The 25,707-nt window shown below is 44.9% G+C and overlaps 1 protein-coding gene across 2 annotated transcripts in view; it reads left to right on the top strand.

Annotated features, from left to right (window-relative positions):
* The window catches only part of TNR (tenascin R), a 421,782-nt gene that overhangs the window by 360,400 nt on the left and 35,675 nt on the right, over positions 1–25,707 (top strand). For both annotated transcript variants that reach the window (XM_011962373.1, XM_011962374.1), the window contains 9 exons: positions 11,022–11,111; positions 12,178–12,441; positions 13,032–13,301; positions 14,488–14,607; positions 15,508–15,654; positions 18,600–18,719; positions 21,869–22,012; positions 22,697–22,827; positions 24,119–24,251. In XM_011962373.1, the coding sequence (XP_011817763.1) occupies positions 11,022–11,111; positions 12,178–12,441; positions 13,032–13,301; positions 14,488–14,607; positions 15,508–15,654; positions 18,600–18,719; positions 21,869–22,012; positions 22,697–22,827; positions 24,119–24,251 (1,419 nt within the window). The remainder of the gene's footprint in view (positions 1–11,021; positions 11,112–12,177; positions 12,442–13,031; positions 13,302–14,487; positions 14,608–15,507; positions 15,655–18,599; positions 18,720–21,868; positions 22,013–22,696; positions 22,828–24,118; positions 24,252–25,707) is intronic.

Below are 25,707 nucleotides of genomic sequence, written 5' to 3'. Positions count from 1 at the left end.
AAAGGGAAATGATGATGGCATGGACTAAGGCAGTGTCCTTGGTCACAATGATACCTGGCTGGGAAGCGTTCCCTGTCCCCCGGGAGTGTGAGACCCAGTCAACACCACTCCTGGGGCCTCTGGCTCACCCATCCAAGAAAACCTCCCTTCCCAAACTCACCAAAGGGTAGAAGACTGGAAATGGGGGCGCGGTTTTCAGATGAAGGAGATGCTGTGCAGAACAGTCATGGACCAGGAGCTGCCAGTGTGCTCACAGACAGAGATTCTGTTTAGTTTGTGTCTTGGATTCCTACAAAAGTATTTGCTGTCTTGGTAGACAAGGGATACACAGCAAAGAGCGCTTACAGTAAACAAGGGCAGTATAATCAAAGCAGTTTTCCTCCCAAGTTGAAATCCCAGACCGCCTTGCCAAATACAGCCAGTTAAAGTAAATATAATAAATGCCTTTTCCAGACAGACGCACTCCTAAAGGCACAGCAAGGAGATCAGAAGATATGCTGACCAAGCGGATTAACAGGGGTGAATTAGGCAGAGAAAGGATAGACCAGCTGGCATAGGGCCTCGCAGAGAGCTTGAAACAGTCACAAAAATTAAGCTAAATCCCCCCCAAAAAACACAAAAACTGAAATGATACAGAAGGGAACTGATTCTAAGTGCAGCCCATCCCTGCCTAGAGCCGCAGGCTAATTTGGTAATTAGCAGTTATATAAAATCAATGGCTAACTGTTCAGATGGAGGATGCGCCATGAAATCGTGAGAGAGACAGAAAACCCAGACACGTCCTAGTTCTTATTTCCCTCTACTGGGAAAAAAGAAGATTCGACACTCACAGATCATCTGTCTTATTCCAGGCACCCTCATACAGTTATAACTTCTTTAATCTTCACAACCACCTCATGAGGTGGGTATGGTTAGCATTCCCATTTTACGGATGAGGAAACTGAGGCTCATGGAGTTTGAAAACTCACCCAAGTTCACAAAGCTAGCAAGGGGCACAGCTGTTATTCAAACCCACTCCTTCTGAGTACCAGTCAGAAGGTTACCCTTCCATGGCTGCTTCCACTAAAGAAGTAAAATGTAAGGGACAGTCCAAATTTAAATGCCACAGACCTAGAAGGGATGGGAAAATTATTATTGAGTATGGGGCTTAAATAGGTTGATTTTTTTGTTACAGCCAGACTTAAAACATTTCAAATATATATATTACATTACATTTATATATTACACAAAATTATCTCAGGGAGCTCACTGCTGGGGAGATTTATAAAGGCAAATAGCTTAACGTAATTTAAGAAGGGATTATTGGCACATAAGGAAATCAAGTGTATCTGTACTCGCTGAGATGCTAGTTGCAAGGATTGTTGGTTCTCCTGCTGAGGCATCTGGGGGAAGAGAAGGGAGAGCCATGAAAAAGAGAAAGGGACAAAAGGGAGAAGTTTGACTTTGGCTCTAAAACATTGTGCTTTCTCTCTCACTCTCTAACTTGGAGCCTAAAAAGTTAAGTTTTTCAGCCTCCAACACCTGTGTTCAGACTCAGTTTGATTTGATTGCTGTGCTCTGTGCAATATGCTAAGAGCCTAGACTTTCAACTCTGTACCCAGGCTTGCCACTTACTGTGTGATTTGGGACAGTTGACTGAATCTTTCTAAACCTCTGTTTCTTCATCTGTTAAAGGGGCCTGATACCACCGACCCCACAGTGCCATTGTGAGGCGTTCATGAAACAATACATTTAACGAGCTTAAGGTAGTGCTTCTGACAACAAACTACTCAGTAAGTGGATGGCAGTGGTGAAGAAGAAAGAGATGAGGAGGTCTATGAGCTACTGGATGGTTTAGGACGTTCTCCTTTAGTCCAGGTGGCCTAGTGGTTTAGAACCTTGCCTCCCACAGCGTGGTGCAGCCACCAGCAGCCCGGGCATCACCCCCAGAGACGTTGGAGGCCTCTTCTCCTGAGAACTACCAACCCAAAGCCTGCATTTTAGGACCCCTGCTTCAAAGAAATCCATGAAACTCACTTAGAGCACAGCTTCAGAAGTCACCCCACTCAGGGGTGAGACCAGCTTCATGAAGTATGCATCCTTGAACAAATTTCTTAAATTTCCTGCACTTCAGTTTTCTCACCTGAAAGACATCCTATCTACCTCATTGGGTTGTTGTGAGGATTAAATGAAATCATACATATATCCCTATTCAAGTACTTAAGATGGAGCCTGGCACACAGCAAACACTCAATACCCATTTGATTTTTTATTGGTATTGAACCCCACAAAGCTCAGACCTGAAGCCATGGCTGCCTGGCCTTTTCCAGGCATGACGTCAGGCCCCCTTTACTCTCGCTATTGACTCTCAACCCTTAAAGCTCTGTGGCACCTGTATTTGCCATTCCCTGCAGGAGCCCTTGTCTCTGAGTCCACCATTTTCCTCTTTGCTGTGGAATCCAGGCCCTTCCTAAATCTCCTGGTCTCTGAGACATTCCCAGGGCTGGCTGGCAGCAAGTACCCCCTCTCGACCTCCCTCTTTACAAATGTTGCCCTCTGCCACATAGAGTCCAGGCTGGGACCCAAAATTCAAAACACTCCCCTGCCCCCCATTATTCTCTGTAGGCAATGTCCAGAGAATTCCTTCTGGGATATGAATTTGCTTCTGAACAATAGACTCAATGTCTGCAATGACTTTTTCTCTCTGCTCTGGTGGCTTCTGTGTCCTTAATAAGTCTGCCTTAGGCTCAGTCATTTAGCCTGTATGGTGTCTGTTTGGCCTGTGCACCATACCTATAGTCCCAAAGGGGTCCTTGAGTGTTACACACCTTACCAGCCAGATTAGAACCTGGCACCATGTAACAGGGTACAATACCACTCTGCTTTCTGGGCAGCAACAAAAACAACAAAAAGAAATAATTTAGAAAACTCCATGTAGAGAGAGGGAGGGAAAGAGAGAGAGGGGAGGGAGAAGATTTTTAGTTGCTGATTGCAATTTAGCCAAAAACATCAACTTCCCTGCCTGGGACTAATGCAAATTATAAACACTACTCTGGCCTTTGTGTACAAGGTGACTGCTCTAATCTGTCATCAAAAAGGCATGTGGTTGTGTTTTTGCAGTAGGGGAGGGGACTTGCCCTCAGCCATCCACACTCTCTCACCTGGTCTTCCCTCATGAACAGAAGCCTAGGATCCTTGAGGATCCTCATGACTAGGAAATAAGGCAAAACGAGCCAGGCCCATGTGGTCACAGGAGCATCATGCTCTCACAACCACCCAAAGCCTGTTCATCGCACCCCTCACCCACTCCACAAGGCACCTGCCTGTGGACCTCATGGTGGCACTTGCCAACCTGCTGCCTCTCCCTGGACCAGGACTACCTCGATCTCCAGTTGACAAGCTGAAAAATTGCCAACAGGGCCTAGGAAATCCAGAAGCTTGACAGTTTCTACAGATGTGATTCAACATAGGACTGCAAGAAAACAGAGACTTACAGCCGGTCACACATGATGCACTCACATGCACCACATGCACACATGTACACACACACCTACACACTCTTGCACTTACACTTAAGCACATACACACTCACACGCACATACACACATGCACACACTCACAGTCATATACACCACACATGCTCATGTACTCATACACTACAAGTTCATATACCTTCACACTTACACACACTCACACACACTAGGCTGACACCTGTAAGCACGGCCTGATCATGCTTTGGGAGCTGCTGCCTTCAAGGTTTCTGGCCTAAATGGGGGTCTAGTGGTGAGAAGGTGGGCACCTCAGGGTACACTGGCAGGCCATGTGCTTGTCTGCAGGAGAAGAAATCTGAGACTCCAGAGGGAGTCCAGCTGGCGAGTCAGCACTGACCACGACACTCGATGTCCACCTCGCCCTGTCTGCACTCCCTGATGGGCCAGTGCACAAACACCAAACCCAGCACCAGACCTTCAACGCCCTGCAGCTCTTCTGAGGAGGAAAGGACCAGGCACAGGGCCTGGGGGCCTGGGCCAGACAGTGCTCAGCCTCCTTTGGGCAAAGTCACAGTGACCCCAAGTGGTCACTTTGGTAAGGCACCCTCCAAACATGGTGTCACCTTCCAGGGGCAGGAAGGTGGGGAGTAGGCTGCAGAGACCCAAGTAGAAGTGGAGGAAAGAAAGGACAAAGGCTTCCACGTACCTCTTCCTCACGGAGCTGGGACATACAGGGCCTATTCCTTATTTGTCTTAAAGGCTGGGGATAAGGGGCCCAGGGGAAAAGCCAGATGGGACCATTTCAGCTTCAGCTTCCACTTCCTCAGCAGGGAGGACTTGTTCACAGCAACAACCCAGAATAGGGATGCTCCTGTAGGACAAGGCTAATGAGCTTTGTTTCTCATTAATTCCACCAGCAATAAGAAAGCTCCATCTGAGAACAGTCCTTAGAAGTATTATTTTTCTTATCAAAAATGGGCTTGTTAGGCTAGTCCCTTCCTTTAAATCAGCATGGAATTGGCTGCTTCTCTTGAGACTTGAACATCATGCACACAAAAAAAGCAGGGAAATGGCCTCGAAAGCCTGACTCATTCCAGGAACCCTGAAGATGCACCTGTCATTATCCAAAGAGATAAGTGTGGGGAGGCTGGGAGCTCAGATCTCCATTTAACTAAAAAGTAGATTGGTGCCTATCTGGTGTGATTTCAGGGGCTCTCCAAAGATCCTCTCTGCATATCTCCCCTGTGAAACCTCTGGTCTCCAAATTCCACTGATGGGAAATTTCTCTGTGAGGGACCTTATATTAGTCCCTGGGTTTTCATGAATTATTTTGCCAGAGCTGCCTTTGCATGCCCTGTTTCCTTTGTCTGGGATGCCCTCTCTGCCACCAGATGTCCATGGGTCCTTCAAAACCCAGTCCAGATATCCTCTCTTCAGAGTCTCCCCAACACTCCCCACCACCACCGCTACTGCCACCACCACCATGCTGCTTCTATGCATGTTTTCTCACTATACTACATACTGAAAAAAATAAAATCTTTGACCCAAAGACCTAAGAGTCTAGTGAGGAAACCAATATGAAAATTAACAATAATAACATAATCACTATAAAAACTGCAGATTGACTGCAAGTTCCTTGGGGACAGGGTCCTCAGTTTGTCCCTCTCCACGAAGGTAGGCACCCAGTGCACTAGGGCCAATCACACCCCTAACCTCGGTTTCATAGACTTGAGCTTCACAGACACTTGGTAGATGATCCTAGGGATTTAAAGATGGAAAGAGTCCATATTTCCTCATGTCCACTTGAGCCCAACCAAGCCCGCAGACCCCAAGTATCTTATTCATGTTTTCGCTAGCAAGAGACAGCAATCTCAGTTCCTTGGGCCTCCTTCTCCCTACCATTTTCCCTGCTAGCAATAGCAGGCATGAAGAATAGGTTTCCAAAACAGGGCTAAATAAGTCATTCTGCCTTTATTACCACAGTCCTTGCACTGCAGGTGAGAGTGTGCTAGCTCCTGTTCCTCTCCAGCCCTCATTAATCTATGAATGCTCATTATGTCCCCATTCTGACCACTAGAGAATTCCATATTTCCTTCCCTCTATCTTTCCTTATCTTAGCTAGCTTTAAGTTCCGACTCAAATACCTTCTCTGGAAAGACTTATCTGCCTATTACGGCCCATACTGATCTTCTCCCTGCTGATCGTGTCCTCTTAGTCCCTTGCTGATCTTTTCCTCTTAGTTGGCAGCCCCTGCTTTGGTCCTGCATTAGTCTATTTGCATCACTATAAAGGAATACCTGAGGGTGGGTAATTTATAAAGAAAGGAGGTTTGACTGGCTTACAGTTCTGCAGGGTGTACAGGAAACATGACGCCAGCATCTGCTTCTGGTGAGGGCCTCAGAAAGCTTACAATCACGGGGAAAGCCAGAGGGCGAGCCCCCGCATCACACAATGAGAGAGGTGGCAAGGGCTCGGGGGAGGTGCCACACACTTTTAAACAACCAGATCTCATGAGAACTCACTCACTATCTCGAGCACAGCTCCAAGCCATTCATGAGGGCTCTACCCCCATGATCCAAGCACCCCCCACTGTGCCCCACAGCCAACATTGGGGATGCCAATTCAACATGAGATTTGGAAGGGACAAGCATCCAAACTATAACAAATACCACATCACTCTCGATTTCCAATTTGCTTAATCTGCTCCCTCCTCCTGGCCTGTAAGACTCAGGGATGGGAACCATGCTATGATGTGTCAGAAAAAACAAGGGACTTGGGTTCCAACCCTAGTTTTGTTTTGTTTTGCTTTTTTGTTTTGTTTTTGAGATGGAGTCTCGCTCTGTTGCCCAGGCTGGAGTACAGTGGCATGATCTCGGCTCACTGCCAGCTTCGCCTCCCAGTTTCACGCCATTCCCCTGCCTCAGCCTCCCCAGTAGCTGGGACTACAGCTGCCCGCCACCATGCCCAGCTAAAGTTTTTGTATTTTTAGTAGAGATGGGTTTTCACCGTGTTATCCAGGATGGTCTTGATCTCCTGACCTCATGATCCGCCCATCTCAGTCTCCCAAACCTAGTTTTATCATGTAATAGTTGTGTGACCTTGGCCAAGGAATAGATTTCTTGGAGCTCCTGTTTGCTTATCTACAATACCCTATCAGTAGCACTGCAGGGAAATTAAATAACATGAATATTTAAGAAGCTCAGTTATAATTGCATAACTCTTTACCATCAGACACTCAAAAATTTTTTACTTCTCTTTTTCTTCCCTCCCCTTTGTCATTATTCTTTTCCATGTAGCTTAATGCTTGGCATATTATGGGTGTTCACTAAATAATTAATTTACTTTTTTAGCACAGATTCCTTTTCATCCCCAAAAGGGCAAGGCTAATGTCTTGTTTAGCTCACACCACCTTGTGCCTGACACAAAGGAGGCCCTTAATAATATTTGCTGAGTGGATGACTGTGCTTTAGAGGTTCCAAGAAGAATGGGTGTGAGGTGAAAGAGTTGAGAAAAGCATCAACCTCCAACCTGAACAAAGAAAGTTCTGTAAGGAATGGAGTGTAGTGATTTCCTATGGGATGAATTTTCCATGCTATTGTTAAGAAAGGGAACAGGGCCATTTATATGTTACCACTTGCAGGAGTTGGATGGAGAGATAAAGGGGGCATTGACAGAGAGCAATGGGGTCTTTAAAAAGTGAGAAATCCCTAGGAGTACTCAGAGTGCTGATATATAGGTGCACTGCCTATGCCTTGGATACTTGTGGCTTTTTTTTTCAGAAGAACTATATTTTACCTGCTGGCAAAGAGCAACAATTCACTTGTAGCATAGAAGAAAGCTGCTGAAAATCAAAGGAAAGCAGCAGACGCAAACCTATAAGCGAGTCCCACTTTTCCATCCTCTAGACAGAAAACCTGGGAAGAGAATGCTTTAAATTCTGCTCTGCAGTTTTCTGGGAGAAGATGATTCCATAGTAAATTATTGAACATTTCATTTAAGCTTCATAAATAAGAAACTGGGATGAAAACGTTACATGTTAGATCTGTTTGGCAGCGCATAATTTCTGTCTTATTCCCTCGATCTGTCACCCTTCATCTATGTTGGAGAATTTCTACTTCATTATAGGCAATTGAAGGTCTCAATCAGTTGCCTGATAAAAATAGTTTATGTCCCAAAGGTAATCTCATTTCTGCAACCAAGGATGTACCTGGGACTCACTGAACATATTGATAGAGATAAATCTGTGCTTCAAATGGATCTGGAGGTACTGCAATCACCCACTCAATCTAGAGATAGGTACTTGGCCCAGCCAGGGGCAAGGTCCTCACAGCCACCTGGACTCCCTGAATCACTGGTTTCCAACAGAGCCAACAGGCTAAGCCCCAGCAACCCAATAACAACAGGTGTACCCAGGAACAGCCTGTAATTGCCTGGGTTACTTTTTGTAGTTGATGAGACTACTCACAAAAAAAAAAAAGTACTCAAAATCCAGGAATAGTTATCTGTGCAAAGTAATAAAATATTAGCTATTACCAGTAAGATCCAGGCACTGGACTTTAAACACTTGGACTCATATAATCCTCGTGATGACCCCCTGATATAGATGCTGTTATTATTCTCATTCTTCAGAAATTGAGGCTCAAAGATGTTAAGTAATCAAAATTACACAGGTAGAAGGTGGAAGAGACTGAATATAAACATAGATATGTCAGATGTCAAAGGCTGTCAAACTTCAAAGTTTACCTCCACTGGTGTTGCCACTTTAGAGAAAGAAAGAATCAAGGGTTGGGAAAGAAAGTGAGCTGGTTCAAGAAAAGAAAGAGGGCTGATTCGAATGCGAACCCAGACGGCTTCGGGACTGCATTCCTGGGAGGCAAACTGGCCTGGTAAGCTCTGCCATGCTTAAGCAACATTTATTGCATGGACTGCACAAAAGCCTACTGAGGAAGGGGATGAAGAACCCCCTGGCTGCCAGGCAGCATTCCTCTTGGCCAAGCCAAGCCATTTGTTAAAGAAATGTTGCTCAAAGTATTTCCAATCAAAATCAGGGATTCCAGAGAAATCACAGCTGCCCTGAGAAGCCAGTGTGATGGAAGAAGTAATAGGACATCCCATTCCTCCTAAAAGCCCTGAACTCTGAGACCAGAAGCCAGCGGGCATCTCTAGCTGGTCACAGACTTACTCCGTGCCACAGTTTCTTTTTATAAAAAGATGATGTACTCTGTTGAATAACAGTCCCCTCAAAATGCATGTCCACCCCAAACCCATGAGTGTGACCTTATTTGGAAATAAGGTCTTTACAGATGCGGTAGAGTTAAGATGAGGTCATACTGGATTAGGGTGGCCCCTAAATTCAATGTGACTGGTGTGGTTATAAGAAGAGGGGAAGACACAGACACACAGGGAGAAGGCCATGTGTCTACAGAGGCAGAGACTGGGGCGACGCAACGACAAGCCAAGGAATGCCAGGGAGTGCTGGCAACCACCAGAACCAAAGTCTCCTTGAGCCTTCAGAGGAAACATGGTCCTGGGGACACTTTGATTTCAGACTTCTAGACTTCAGAACTGTGGGAGGACACATGTCTGTTTTAAGCCACACTGTGTGTGGTAATTTATAACAGTAGTCATAGGAAGCTAATGCAGGTGGAGAAAAGACTGCTTATCCCACCTTCCTCCCAAGATTGTGATGAGACTCTAAAACACAATCCATTCTGAAAAACACAGATGTTATATAAACACAGAATACCATTGCAATCAGCCATGAGCCCACACAAAGTCCCACAAAGAGCCTACCGGAAGGACTCAGACTGATCATTAGAGGTCGGCAGGGTGATCACTTGGTTTTGTTGGGTTTTATTGTTTTGTTTTGTTTTTGTTTGTTTGTTTGTTTTTGTTTTTTTGATACAGAATCTCACTCTGTCACCCAGGCTGGAGTGCAGTGGCGTGATCTTGGCTCACTGCAACCTCCGCCTCCTGGGTTCAAGTGATTCTCCTGCCTCAGCCCCCCAAGTAGCTGGGACTACAGACGCATGCCACCACACCCAGCTAATTTTTGTAATTTTAGTAGAGACAGATTTCACCATATTGGTCAGGCTGGTCTCAAACTCCTGACCTAAGGTAATCCACCCACCTCGGTCTCCCAAAGTACTGGAATTATAGGTGTGAGCCACCGTGCCCCGCCTTTGTTGGGTTTTTCTACAATCCCAGTCCTAACAGATAAAGATGAGTTTGATGCCAGTTGTAATAGATGAAATAGCCCTCAAAGAATCCCCAGCATCTGTGAATATAACCACCTTACAGGGCAGAAAGGACTTTGCAAGTATGATTAAATTAAAGATCTTGAGAAGGAGAGACTAGCCTGTCCTATGCAGGTGGGTTCAACATGATCACAAGGATTTTCATAAGATGGATGTAGGGAGGTCAGGGTCAGAGTAGATGCAATGATAGGAGCAGAGGTCAGAGAGAGAAAACAGATTTGATCGTTTCAAGCTGCTGGCTTTGAAGATAGATTAAGAGACCATGAACCAAAGAATGCAGGCAGCCTCTAGAAGCTAGAAAAGGCAAGGAAATGGATTTTCTCCTAGAGCCTCCAGAAGGAATGCAGCCCTGCTGAACTACTTTAGACTGCAGACCTCCTGAACTAACTGTAAAATAATCCACTTTTGTTGTTATAAGTCACTAAATTGTGGTGATGTGTTACAGCAGCAATAGGAGACTAGTACACCAGTCAAACTGGTTAGTCTGAAAATAAATGTGAAAGAGGGCAAGGAGAGAACCCAGAGAATTCCAGATCTTCTAGGAGCCTCTCAGGGATCCTTTGTGGTAAACCTCCCAAAGAATTTCCTCAGAGAAGCTTACACCCTTTAGTGAGACAGTTTTTGCATTTCCTCTGTCTTCCTGGACTCTCCTGGAAGTTATTCTAAAATTAGATCCACAACCTTAGATACCCTGAGGCCTGAATTACTGAACTTGGTGGGGAGCCCACAGCAACAGGACTTCTGCATGCCCCTACTTGACAGCCCTGTGCTTAGAAAAAAAATCCATCCACTGTTGCTCCCTAGAATGGACCCAGGAGTCCCCATATGGCCTCAACTCCTATAAAAGGTATAACTTGGTCCTTTTATATAATATTCAAGAAATGCTTTACAGGCCTATGTCCACACTGTCTCTCTTGATTACATACTCCCAAAATTCACAATTTAAGCAAGAAATCCCCTCACTGGTTCAAGCCAACCTGAGATGCTAAGCATACAAGGAGTCCTTGAATACTTAGGTGAGCACACCTCTGAAGGTCACTGACAAGGCAGCCTCACTGCCTTCCCAGAGAGCCTGGCTGCAAGAAGGAAGCTCTGCATGGGCTGGTTCATCCTATTGACTTGGATTCCTAAATAGTGAAATTGGGATTTCCTAATAGTTGAAATTAGGAGAGGATTCAAGGAGGACTAAACACAGGGTATGAATAAGAGTCCAAGATCATTTTCTTCCCTGCTTTCAGCCTTCCTAGCCCTGCCCCATACACAGAATAATGTTTGTTTCTCCATCCACTGATAGATCTGGTACCTGGCACTGAGTATGGAGTTGGAATATCTGCCATCATGAACTCACAACAAAGCGTACCAGCCACCATGAATGCCAGGACTGGTGAGTAGGAGGACTGCTGAGGAAGACCAGGTTAGCCTATAAGCCTAAGGAGTCATGGAGGCTCGTCCCAGCAAAAATTAGTCAGAAAGCAATGTCTTCCAGTGAACAGGGCTCTGGTGACAACTGTCAGCCTAGAAACAACATCTACCCTATGCTTATTCCCTAACCTCTGATATGCAGGATGGAGTCACCCTCTTCCCCACAGACCTATGCTCGGTCCCCCCATGGTCTGAAGAGCTGCTCAGGGCTGTACAGAGCAGAGGTGGAAAATCCTAAATAGGTTGATGCCATTGCAGGCCATATTTTTATCTAGACCACCCCGACAGCAGGCAGAATGGGGCATCTTCACCCTGCATGCACCACAGGTGCCCTCACAAAGGCCACTTGGGTGAAGGTCTAGACTTGCAACAACCCATTAAATCTGAGGGCAGAAGAAAAGTCCAGTTGAGATCCTTGCTGCTTTGGATTCAGCAGTTTTGCTTCCAAATCCTGGGTAAATTTCAAAGTCATTTCAGCAGCTATGGTACTAGCAGCCTGGGCCGGGCTAGGAATTTTAGACCGGTCCTTGTCCCAAGGTTCAACCTCTCTAGAGAACCACGTGGACAAAGGTCTCCAGTTCCTCAAATCTAGCTGCCTGCCTGGCTATGGTTAGAACAAGTCAAAATAGCCTCAGGGTTAGAGGGTGGTGCCCTTCTGTTACCAGGATGGCATATCCCTACTTGGTGATAGCTACCATTTTGTCCTTATTGGCTTATTAAGAAAGGATGGGAGAAAATGAATATGGGGAGCTTGAAAATCAGCAGCCAGCTTTGTCCCAGAGGTGGATCCAATCCAGTGGTATCAGAACTCATCATGCCTTTCTGCAGATTGTTCATCTGTTTGCCAAGCCCCTGGCCATCATTCAGAGGGAAGGTGCTTAGCAAAATATGACACAAGTGTCAGCAATGACAAGCTAGTGCTTATAGTCAGCAGGCCTGCTGATAGCTTGCAAACACACAAAGCCGGCCAGTAAATACTGCCCTCCTGGGGAACATGTGTAAAATAAGCCACTTATGTCAATCCACAGAACTTGACAGTCCCCGAGACCTCATGGTGACAGCCTCCTCGGAGACCTCCATCTCCCTCATCTGGACTAAGGCCAGTGGACCCATTGATCACTACCGAATTACCTTTACCCCATCGTCTGGGATCACCTCAGAAGTCACTGTACCCAAGGACAGGACCTCGTACACATTGACAGATCTAGAGCCTGGGGCAGAGTACATCATTTCCATCACTGCTGAGAGGGGTCGGCAGCAGAGCTTGGAGTCCACTGTGGATGCTTTCACAGGTACCAGAGCAGCAGAAAACCCAGCCAGGTTCAGGGATCGGTGGATCTTAGTGTGAGAAATTCATCCAGGCAACTCACCCTTCCAATGTTCCATTTCCTTTGGAGAAAAGAGAGGTGGGTAGAAAAGGATAGATGCAAAACTAATAAATGCATCAAGAGAGAAGGGTTGGAAGTAAAGGGGGGAGGTGAGCGACAGTGTTACTTGCCTGAAAACTTGTGTCTGGTTTCTCTATGGCCTTGACATACTAGTTGATTCTGCCCATCTTTCCCTACTGCAGTAAATCAGTGGGAATACAGAGAATCCATGGGATCATGTAAAATTCCTTCCAGGATACAGGCTTTCAATCCTGGGTCAGTATTATGATTAACTCACAGAAGTATTTCTCATTTTAACAGAATCCATTTTCCCATATTTGAATTGGAAAAAGTGAACAGGACTGGAGAGTGAAGAGGTGGAATCTCTGGGTTAGTGGGTGAGGGTGTAGCCCTTGTTAACAAGGACAGCAGATCACTTTAGCCAGGAAGTTCTTCTGGCCCAATGGCTCATCTTCTCACATGTTTCAGGACCATCCATCTCCTTTGCTTTGCAGGCTTCCGTCCCATCTCTCATCTGCACTTTTCTCATGTGACCTCCTCCAGTGTGAACATCACTTGGAGTGACCCATCTCCCCCAGCAGACAGACTTATTCTGAACTACAGCCCCAGGGATGAGGAAGAAGAGATGACAGAGGTCTCCCTGGATGCCACCAAGAGGCATGCTGTCCTGATGGGCCTGCAACCAGCCACAGAGTATATTGTGAACCTTGTGGCAGTCCATGGCACAGTGACCTCTGAGCCCATTGTGGGCTCCATCACCACAGGTGAGGCTGGAGGACTTGGCAGCAGGTGATAAAAGGGGTTCTCACAGTAGCCTTTGACAAATCAATGAAATTTTAAAAGAGAAAGACCCAAGGAGTAGGGGACTGCCTAGAGAAAGTCTACGAGCTGTTCTGAAACAGCTACTTCCTCCAGTGCTGAAGAAGATATGTTAGATGAGAAACCCCCATTTGGAAGGTGGGACAAAGTCAATGTCTTGAGGAGGTCAAAGTTCGAATGCAGTTGTCCAAAACACCTCCCACTACCAGCTTAGAAGAAAAAGCACTGGAGATAGCTAGTCTGCAATAGGAATCCCTCTACAGTGAAGAGACACCTGTTCCTATTCTGGAGCGCCACCTCTTAACTGCCCAGAAAGGTCACTGGTACAAATGATGCTTCCTTAGTCTCACATGGGACTAGCATGCAACCAGGTAGTGACCTGGCATTCAGAGAATGGGGTTGATTTGGATGTTGCTTAGAAAACACAGGCACTCTGAGATGAATTGGATCAATCCCAGCTCATTATTCCCAAATAGTTTCAAATATGAGGTGCATGTGGGTGAAGGCATGTATGTTTGGGTCGTTTCCTACTTACTAACAAGAACTCACAAACTGGACAAGTGGATTAAACACTCAGCTGATTAACTCTATGATCCCCTAGCAGTAAAAACAAAACAAAAAAAAAAGTCCATAGCATAAATGAAATACAATTTAGGAAAATGGATTTGTTCTGGACTTGTGCTCTGAAATCCCTGTACAGTCAATAGGCAGTTTTTCAAAACTGAAACCAAAGGTAACTGCTAAAGAATAAGAGATACAGGCAAAATTTGGTTTAGCTTTAAAGAAAACAATTACCCCAGAGAAAATGCCTATGTTTCTCCAAATTCAAAACAAAACATGAATTTTTAAAAAAAGTTCCTAGTTGGCCTGCAGATAGGTAACAGGTACAGAGCTTGCCAGCTTGGCTTCATGTTGTTAAAATATTCTCCATGGACATAGCTTTAGTCATACCTACAAGGTTTCAATTGAAACACCAGCCTGACCATGGTTTTAAGGATACCCTATTACGCAGAAAGATCCTGTCTGCCTTTGGGACAACACTGGCTTTTGGTCAATATAAAACCAGGGATGAGAATTTCTTTTTCACATTGTGCTTTCTGTCTTTTTCCCTCAACCACTGGGTCCTTGTAGGAATTGATCCCCCAAAAGACATCACAATTAGCAATGTGACCAAGGACTCAGTGATGGTCTCCTGGAGCCCTCCTGTTGCATCTTTTGATTACTACCGAGTATCATATCGACCCACCCAAGGTAACAAAGTGATTTGGCTTCTCAAAGATGCTACGATTTGGATGAAGAATATGGGAGAATTAGCATATCCCGCAGAACATCCACTCCTGCCTGAGTTTTTCCTCTTCTCTGTGGCATGCTCCATCAGAATGAGAGTGGGCTGGTGAGCAGCCAAGAAACCCTGCACTCACCAATGCCTCTTGAGAAAGGCTTGATTACATTCACCCAGAAAGCAGGCCCTTCCCTAGCAGAGGTAACTGGTCACCATTATCTAGGCAGTGTCATGAGAAACAAAGAGGCCCAAAAGAATCTGCCAAGAACTAGGGTCACATGAACTTTCCTACAAGAATGAAGTTCAAGACTAGGATCCAGAGGGATGGCTAAAGACCCAGCAAAGCCAGATGGAGCCTTGGAGGGAACCACAGTGACGTGGTCCCATTTTAGCCACTCCAGCCAAGTTACAAGTCAGAGGAAATTGGCCCAGACCTCAACTGCACCCTGCCAGTTCTTGCTGGTACATGTGGCATTGTTAAGGAAGTGGAGGGCACACTCACTTCCAGTGAGGACACAGGACAGCTTTCTAGAATACACTGTCTCTGGACTGTAGGGACTGTTCCTTGCATCGGTGCCCTCCATACTGCCCTAATGTCATTGTCTTAGAGAAGACCCGCTTGTTAGAAAACCACTTAATAGGTAGCTAATTTTACTTTGCTCCAAGGAGTCCATAAAATGAAGGAATGAGACCAGTGTGCAAAGCCTCTTCACACTCCAACATTCCCAGTCCATGAACCATGTAGCATCCCTCCCCACTGAGTACTGAGTCTCGCACCCACCCATCTGCTTTATTGACATAGACTGTACCATGGGTTGCTTGGATGAGAGGGCTGCTGAATTTTAACTGTAGATTCTACTCTTCTCCAGTGGGACGATTAGACAGCTCAGTGGTGCCCAACACTGTGACGGAATTCACCATCACCAGACTGTACCCAGCTACCGAATATGAAATCAGCCTCAACAGCGTGCGGGGCAGGGAGGAAAGCGAGCGCATCTGTACTCTCGTGCACACAGGTAGGCATGTCTCCCTGCTGTGTCGAGTCAGGACCCTGGCTGAGGATCTGGGTGAAGTTGTTCGGGCTCATACAAAGGTTCTAGAGGCTGAGGCTCCATTTCGGGGTGCTCCTCTAACTCACTGTGTCTTGCAGGGCAATTTGCAATTTCTCTTCCCCTAATATTCCTCTCTAATACTAAAAGTTTAGAGAGTCACCCTCTATAAGTCTTGCTGGTTTAGGTTAGGAATTTTCATGGAACTTCCAACATAAACAGTGCCCTTTCAGACATGTGATGGAGGTGAATTCTAAAACAGATATCTGAATCATTCATCTGATTTTGTAAAAGACTCAGATAAGAAAATTTCACCTCAGAGAAGAAAAGGGTTGTTATTCCATTAATGGAATTGGGGTCATGAAATTCATCATCAGATATAGCCAGAAACCACCAAGAAACTGCCTTTGCTCTTGCTTTGTGCTCCAGGAAGAAAGAAGGCACCAAAGTGGCCATAACTCCCTCAACCAGGACCAAAGCAGTGGAGGTGATGTGGCTCCGCGGGCATCCTGGGCTTCCTGCAGGGGTACCATGTAGCTCATGTCTCTGACAGGCCCCCTAGTCATATCCAGATGTCCTCTGCATCCTTCATCAGCTCCTGCATAATGACCAGAGGAAGGGAGGTGCAAGGGAGAGACTGGCTTGAAATATGGGGAAGTAGGGAAGGGTAGTCCAAATCCCATGGCCTCCCTCTTGAAAACAAGCCCATACAACGGGTCTGAGGAGGACTCTTGGTAGCACCACTGCTCCTCTATCTCTGGTCCCTCAGCAAGTACACCATGCAGAACGTGCAAAGATCTGCTGCAGAACTCACTAGCAGGCACAGCCAAAGTTTTCTATTCCCAAACCCTAGACCAAACCTCCTAGTTAAGCCATCATTCCCACAGCACATGGGAAAATATCAAGCTTGCCTCATTAGGAGAACACCTGGATTTTCTACGGTTGCTTAATTTCCCTGGAGAATGGCATTTCCCAAATGAGGGAAATATACTTTGGAATTTCTCACTGCTTTTATAGATGTTCTCAGAAGCTCAGAAACAGCATCTCTAGGGCAATGGGCCAAGAAATATTCCTTCACAAACACAAAAATTATTCTCTAAAGACAGGGCAGGATATTCTGATCTTCCCTAGTCTCCTTCCAGGCTTAAGACCACAGATAACACAGCCATTCAGTCTTGCCCTATCTATTAAATTACCTGTGACCATTAAAATATAAACAAGTGTTGACCAGAAGTGAAGTCCAATAAACCAAAAGAAGCCTCTATCCCACCTTCCTGAACCTAGAAATTCATATTACAGAAATTAACCTTTTTTCCCATTGAGAAAAATAAAATGTATTTCAAGAGCCTCCTATCCCCAAGATAAAAGAGAGCAGCAACTTCAGTCAAAAACTCATTTCTTTAGCAGGGCATGGATGCATGCCACACCTGTAGTCTCAGCTACCAGGGAGGCTGAGGCAGGAGGATTGCTTGAATCCAGGAGTCCAAGGCTACAGTGAGCCATGATCATGCCACTGCACGCCAGCCTAAGTGATAGAGCAAGACCTTGTTTCTCAAAAGAAAAAAAAAATTCCTTGGGTTATGAGCAGCTAATATCTCTAAAGTAGATATTTGGTATATTTGGTACACCAACCCCAATGGTGTGCCCGTCCAAACTGCCCTCCTTCCAGTCTAGGCAGAGCTATTTTGGCAACTTCCAATAACTAGATTGCCCCAGAATGTCTTATTTTGCTGTTGTTTGCTGTGGTTTTACGTTGAGGTCTACGATCTTACAACTTTTAGAAGTGAGTACTCCTTCAGGGTGTCATGTTTGTCTCATGGTATCATGCATGTCTCAGATAGATCAAGCCAAGTGTAGTCTAAGGGCTGCATTTGAAGAACTCTTTGAACATGTAGATTAGGGATACAATTCAAATTTTAACATTATGAAAACATTTTCCAGGTTGTTTCTTTGTGATAAAGGACATAGGCAAGTGAAAAAATACTTTCCATTAGAGAATAGGGTAAGATCCACAGCAGATCTTGGTTCTCAGAAGTGAATTGTATGACGCTTAGGTTGAGCAGATGCTTAAACTGTTGTAATAACATCTACTTGTGATAAATTCTAACCTGATGGAAGAGAGGCACAGTAATAAAGCAAAGGCTTAGAGCATGGGCAAATTAGACTAGGAAGATGATCTTATGACAAGCACACTCTGTTCCTCTAACAGGCCCTTTTGACCTCCTTACTAAGCCTGGAAGAATCCTTTTGACTCTTAATGCAACTAAAAGAATATCCAGGACTCAGTCCTGAGTGAGACCTGTGAGCAGTGAAGCAATCATCCAATAATCAGATATGACTTTTGAGGCAACCTGACTGAGCCCATGTAGTCATTCCATGGATGGACCTTCTGTGTTCTCTGTCCTGGGGATACTCCTGCCCCTATGGAGTTGCCACCACACTTCCTGAAGCTCATCAACAGAGATCTTTCCACAAGGCACACCTTTACATTTATAAAAGTGCAAATAGCCTGGGAAGTATGATTATCTCATTAACTAAAAAATTGTAACAATTTCTGTGGGTTCTTAGTTGCTCCATCTACATTTAAATGTTGAAAATTCATTGCAGCCATACCTTAAAATCCTCTGTAGTACCTGGCACAGTATTCTGCACATAAGAAGTTAATGAATTAATTAAAAGGAAGAGCTGGGGGCAATTAGGGGAGAACTGGTTACTTGAGAGAAGGGGGGCAGGGAGAAAAGGAAGAGGCTGATGGAACCAGAAGAGAAGAAAGGGAAGAGGTTTCTGCTCACTTCTTTGTTTTGTAGGGTGCAGCAGCAGTCATGTACCATGAGTGGAACTTCTGAGATCATTCCCTGCATTTCTATCCTGATAATCTGTTATCTTATAACTGATAATCTATTCTGTTTCAGCCATGGACAACCCTGTGGATTTGATTGCTACCAACATCACTCCAACAGAAGCCCTGCTGCAGTGGAAGGCGCCAGTGGGTGAGGTGGAGAACTACGTCATTGTTCTCACACACTTTGCAGGTGGGTGTCTGCAGGCCTGCAGATCAGGCAGGTGGCAATGGTGGGAATTGGAGCTACAGACCAGTATGATGTGAATAAACAAAACATTTTTTCAATCTGAAGGACAGATTAGAAATGTTCCTACTTCAGGTATACCATGAAGCCCTCAAGATATCCCCAAACTCTAGGCTGGGCGTTGTGGCTCACACTTGTAATCCCAACACTTTGGGAGGCCAAGGCAGACGGATCACTTGAGGTAAGGAGTTCAAGACCAGCCTGGCCAACATGGTGAAACACCATCTCTTCTAAAAATACGAAAATTAGCTGGAAGTGGTGGTGCACACCTGTAGTCCCAGCTACTTGGGAGGCTGAGGCAAGAGAATCACTTGAAGCCAGGAAGTGGAGGTTACAGTGAGCCAAGATTGTGCCATTGCACTCCAGCCTGGAGTCATAGCGAGACTCCATCTCAAAAAAAAAAAAAAAAAAAAAAAAAGATATTCCCCAACTCTGCAAACTGTATCAAATCTAGGAACTGAGAAAGCTGAATCTGAAAGGTACAAGAAAGGCATGTAACCAAGGGCAAGTACAAAATCAGAGCAATAGCACTAGGAGGACAAAACTCAGAACAGAGCTAAGACTTGCCCCCAAAATGCTACAAACAAGAAAGCAGGATTTTCTAAATATTTGCAGAGCAAGAAAAATACTGAAAATATAGGACCAAGTTTGGAACAGATAGTACAGGATAACAGCTGACAAAAGATTCAGGACAGCTAAATTCTTCTGTTGTTTTTATCTTCTCTATTCACATCCAGCCCAACAGGTTTAACTAACACAAAATCTTGAATTTCACTGTCTTCTGCATCATGCTTGTTCACCTTACACCAACTGAAGCTGAACAGAACAGAGAAGCCCAAAGCAAAATAGTACTGAGTCCTTCAAGTCTCTAGGCTTAGGGAAGTTCTTTCCCTGCCTACATCAAACATGTGATCACGGAATTATTTTGGGTTATATTCAGGAATCCAGAGAACAAAGACACCAGAAGACAGAAGGCAGGCAGATGTTTTGGTTTTCAAAAATGGCAGAGAAAGCCAATTCTATAAGCTGCAAAGAAGTAAACTTATTGTCAAATCTTAGGAAGGTAAAAACTAAAACAGACAATTAAACAACTTGGAAAAGGAATTAGTGATTACCATATATCAGCACAGGTTCACCGAGAATAAGTTTTATCAAAACTACTTTATGTCTTTGTTTTCACTGACAAATCTGGTAGTACATTTGTATTTCATCAAGGCATTAGAAAATCCCACTTAACACTCAGTCCTTAGTTAACATGGAAAAATACATGAAAGGTCATATTTGGAGTTAGCTGGGACTGTCGTTGAATGAATGACCCTCCATGAAGAAGGGATATCATTACTATGGATATGTCCTAACCCCTTGGTGAGCATGCACAATCCATCTCAATTCCTGTCACCCCTCCTTGCATAACATGATCCCGCATTTTCAAACGATCACCATGCTTTCTGAAGCCTCCACGCATTTGCACATGCTATTTCTTTCACCAGGAAACTCCCCCACTTGTCCGCCTAGAAAACCCATCCCTCAAGTCTTGGTTTCAACCCTATCTCTTCTGTCAAAGCTTCCCTGAAGGCAGTCAGACATATCTGCTTACAGACACAAAACACACAACTCCAACATAGCAATGAACTTCCATTCATTCCACAAATACTCTTGATGCCCTCCTATGCGCCATACACTCTACAAGGCTACAAGGATTCAGAAACAAAAACTGAGTTCTCATCTTTGTGGAACTCACTTCTAATGATGTTGCAGAGAAGTAAATAGTTACAACTTGATGTGAGCAGTGTATGCTATAGACATGCACAGAACACCATGGGCCATGTCCAATGGGCTACTATGATTGGTGTCAAGCTGTGGAGGGAAAGAAAGAAGAAAAGTCTCAGATAAAGTGAAAGAAGAAAAGGTGAAGAAAGGGAATTTCAAGAAATAAGAGCAGACTATGGGCATTTGCAGAGATGTGAGAGTGTGAGAAGTCTGAAGAACTGCCATAATTTGGTATGGCTGGAGCATTGATCAATGGCATGATGTGCAAAGGGGGACATTAAAAAGATGATATCCTTATATATGCTCTTCCAAAGCTTAAACATTAGTTTGAATTTTAACTTGTTTGTATGCCTTTAGACCACAAGAAACTTGAAATCTCAAAGCCCTACCTAGTCTGAAAATGTGCCCAGCAAACTGTTAAACACTAAATAATTTCCAAGTATTCTAATTGCACAACAGAGGAGTTGGCCCTGAACTAATGAACAGTTTTATCAACAGCTTGAATGAATTCAGAGAAGACATGCTTACCAAATTTGTGTATAAAACAAAATTGTGATCAATAGAATCCAAGTTCAAAATATTTTAATAAACTGAAAGTGGCCCAAAACTCAAATCAACAAGACAAAATGCAATAGAAATAAATGTAAAGCTCTGCCCATGGGTATAAAAAATCAACTAACAAAATTGGATTGGGAAGTAGGGGGAGTGGTTACAAAGAAGGTCTTTTATTAGCAATAATCTTGGCATGTGACAACAATATCACAAGGCATTCCCAAAACCTAACTAATTAATTTAAGTGGCACAAGTGCAGACTGATCCTGTTTATTTCACTGGTCAGTACCTCTCAATTATTGTTCTCAGTTCTCTGAGTTTTGGACTTTAGCAGGAACACTGATAAACTGTTACTTGTTCAGAGAAAAGTAGACAGAACTGTGAAGATTTTTAAATTGTCACATAAATGTGATGGGAAGTGGGGGCTGAATTTTCTGTCCACTGGAGAGAGAACTTGATTAGGAAGGATGGTGGAGAGGAAGGGGTCATGTAGACAAAAGACTAGATTTATCCTTTATAACTCCAGAGACCCGAATAGAAGTTATAGGGAAGACAATTTGACCTGCACATAAAGAACACTTTTTTTCAATTAAAATATAAGAGATGAGAGGGGAATCCTTGCATGGAGTAAGATACTAAGCTAGATAACCTATGAAAGATTTTTTTCCAAAATTCTCTAGTAGTAAATCCATGTGAAATGCCTTTGGATTTGGTAGGTCTTTCCTAAACTGAGTAGCCTTATTCAACCCTTATTCATATTCATCTGAGTTCAGTTGCTGGAGAGACCATCCTGGTTGACGGAGTCAGTGAGGAATTTCGGCTTATTGACCTGCTTCCTAGCACCCACTATACTGCCACCATGTATGCCACCAATGGGCCTCTCACCAGTGGCACCATCAGCACCAACTTCTCTACTCGTGAGTACATGGTCATCTACATACCTGAATCCCTGGGGACTTTTGTGGAAATGACCAGTTTTCTTGTGGTAGACTAGATTATCACCTGTAGGCTTTGGACAGGGCAGCTATGAGCTGTTCTTATTTGGGCTGACTACAGCCCAAATTCAGTGAAACTGAGCTGCAATTTTTGGCCAGCAGACCCATGTCTTTTTCTGCTCTCACCCTGGGTGACAGCAGAAGAACCAGGTCAAGAGAGGTCTGTACTCGGAATGCATCTGCCCCAGAAAAGTCTGACGGATATTAAAAGACTAGATATCTAGGAAAGAGCTGCTGAGTAGAGTGATGAATAGGATAAAGTAGACAAGGTAACATGTGGAAACACAAGTTCACGAGTGAACGAGCAGACATGAGAATATATCAGGGTCAGGATCTCAGGCATAGAGGGTCAGTGTGGAAGATGTCACACCCAAGCCTAGAGGCCCTGTGAGGGAAGGGGAAGTAGCTGCAAGAATGATCGTGGCACTGAATGATTATCATCTGACCCAGGAGCACCCTTTATGCTCCTGTCCAAGCCAGAGCGGGGGTCAGCATCTGAGCAATCATAAGACCAAAGAGGTGGGCAAACAGATACCCATGCCTGAAATCAAGCAGGGGGAGGAGCTGGAGAGGCAGGCATGCCCTGGCACTTTCTCCTTTTTGTAGTCCTAGACCCTCCAGCAAACCTGACAGCCAGTGAAGTCACCAGACAAAGTGCCCTGATCTCCTGGCAGCCTCCCAGGGCAGAGATTGAAAATTATGTCTTGACCTACAAATCCACCGATGGAAGCCGCAAGGTGAGATTTTGCTGGAAAGGGAAAAGACCATTTCTCCCAAGTGAGGTCATGTGGAAACTGACTAGTGGAGTGACCATGGGACGTTGGAGGGAGGGGGAAGGAAGGAACCCACGGGGAACTCATCAGCTTCCCATCAAGGATACCCAACCTGCTGTTGATGAGACAGCCCTAGTCTGCAAGCCAGAAGATTTGGATGATAGTCCTAGCTCTACTATTACTCTCTCTGTAAGTTGAGGCAAAGGACTAAACCTCTTCAAGGCTTGCTTTCTTCTCTAGCTAACGAGGGTCTCTACCCCTGCAACTTCACTGGGTTGTGCTGGTGCTTCCAATACAATGACACAAAGCACATTGAAAACTCCCAAGTACACGATATTGGAATAATTTTTTAACAACAGGACGGAGCAAACATGAGCTGGACACCAAATTCAATGGCTTTTATGCCTCTTGATAAACATTAGAAAGGTGGTATCTGTGTAGCCTACAGTAAAGACAAAATAAATTTTTGTTTTATTTCATCAGTTGAAACAGTTCATCCAGAACACTGATTTTCAAGTTTTTGTTAGTGAAGCAACCTCTTTTTAAAGGCAAATCATATGCAGAAACCAAAACACAGAATACATTTTGACAGAGTTAGTCTCCTTGATAGAAATAAGGAGGACTTAGCCGGGCGCGGTGGCTCAAGCCTGTAATCCCAGCACTTTGGGAGGCCGAGACGGGCGGATCACGAGGTCAGGAGATAGAGACCATCCTGGCTAACACAGTGAAACCCCATCTCTACTAAAAAAATACAAAAAACTAGCCGGGCGAGGTGGCGGGCGCCTATAGTCCCAGCTACTTGGGAGGCTGAGGCAGGAGAATGGCGTAAACCCGGGAGGCGGAGCTTGCAGTGAGCTGAGATCCGGCCACTGCAGTCCAGCTTGGGAGACAGAGCAAGACTCCATCTCAAAAAAAAAAAAAAAAAAGAAATAAGGAGGACTTGGATCCCGCTTCCTCAGCTCTTTGTCTGCTCTCAAGCAAGTCCAGTGCAATCTGAAAACTTCTAGATTCAATAATGCGGTATCTAAATTTATCCCAGTGTGCATTCCTGAGATAGGAGCTGGCCTAAATCTCACATGGGAGCTCTCCTCTCTGCTTATTGTTGCAGTAATCCTTATTGTGGGATGGAGAGGATGATAATGGCCATTGCAGTACTAACCTAGCTGCCCATAGGATTTGAACTTCCCTTCCCTACTTTCCCCAATTGCAAGCCAGTTGCTCCCTTCCACCACCCTTCCTTTGGCTCATCATACAGGAGCTGATTGTGGATGCAGAAGACACGTGGATTCGACTGGAGGGCCTGTTGGAGAACACAGACTATACAGTGCTCCTGCAGGCAGCACAGGATACTGCGTGGAGCAGCATCACCTCCACCGCCTTCACCACAGGTGAGGGAGCATGGCCACTTTGATGCCTTCTTCTCCACTTCCTGATGTTTGGCTCCTCAGCAGCCTCTGCTGAGACTTGCCCTGGGAGCAGTTTATCAAAAAAGCTCAATTACCTCCTCCTTCTTTCCCCCTTTCCAATCCCCTACCCTACCAGTAAACCTCTCACTAACAAGGTAACCACAGGAAGCAGCAGCACAATACCCTGGTCCACCCAGACCAATTAAATGCACCAAGTAAAGACATCAGGTTCTGGCTGGACGCAGTGACTCACACCTGTAATCCCAGCACTTCGAGCCTAGGCAGCCGAATTACCTGAGGTCAGGAGTTTGAGACCAGCCTGGCCAACATGATAAAACCCCGTCTCTATTGAAAATACAAAAATTAGTTGGGCATGGTGGTGTACGCCTGTAATCCCAGCTATTTTGGAGGCTGAGGCAAGAGAATCACTTGAACCCAGGAGGCAGAGGTTGCAGTGAGCCACGATCATGCCACTGTACTCCAGCCTGGGTGAAAAAGTGAGACTCCATCTCAAAAATAAATAAATAAATAAAAATAAAAAACATCAGGTTCCTCCTAGTTCAGATTTTCTGCAAGTGTTTTTCCAGCAAAGTTTATCTTTCTCTTCCTCCTTCCTCTGCTACCTGTAATCAGAGACTCACTTAGTAAAAGCAGCAGTAGTAAACCCTCAACATTAAACCTGCAGCTCTTCTCCATACACAAAGCACTTTTACATTCCTATGGTCTCACTCAGTTCTTATATAACAAGTGGTCAGGAAGGCCTATGATCCCCATTCTACAGATGATGAAACCAAGGTACATGGAAGCCAAAGGCTTACATGACTAGTAAGTAGCTGAGTCAGAACTTGAACTCAGGTCTTCTACTTCTAAATGCAGCTGTTCCGGCTGCATTCCCTCCTTAAGTCAGCAGAAGATACTTGAAAAACGCCGCTAAAGGATTAAAAAAAAAAAAGTCCTAATATCTATAACAGGAACTAACCTAATACCTGACTTTTGAGAGTTACTTGCCAAGTACTGTTTAACTGCATTACATGTATTATCTAATGTAATCCTCACAACAGCCTACGTGGTGTGTATTACCATCTCTATTTTTTACAAATGAAGAAATTGGGCCCCAGAGAGGTGAAGTAACTCACCCAAGATTCCATAGCTCTTAAGAAGGGGAGCTGGAATTTGACCCCAGATGTTTCAGCTCTGGGGTCTGTGCTATTAATGTTTCTGTCTACCACCTCCCACTGTGCCTCTCTACAGTCCATAATGTGAGGCTGCCAAGCCCCAACTTTGAATTCTCTTCCTGCCCCACATTATGGGGGTATGGGTGTGCATACATGTGAGGCAAACCTGAGCATGTCCCATATACTCAGCCACATTCTGCCTGCCATGTCAGAGCACCAGAATGACTGGATTCCTGTCCATGCCCCAGAGCCTCTTCCTCCAT

The sequence above is a fragment of the Colobus angolensis genome, unplaced genomic scaffold (genome assembly GCF_000951035.1).
Source record: "Colobus angolensis palliatus isolate OR3802 unplaced genomic scaffold, Cang.pa_1.0 Scaffold59, whole genome shotgun sequence".
Lineage (NCBI taxonomy): Eukaryota > Metazoa > Chordata > Mammalia > Primates > Cercopithecidae > Colobus > Colobus angolensis.
The sequence above is the reverse complement of the archived record's forward strand: the minus strand, read 5'-3'. Positions and strand labels throughout refer to the sequence as shown.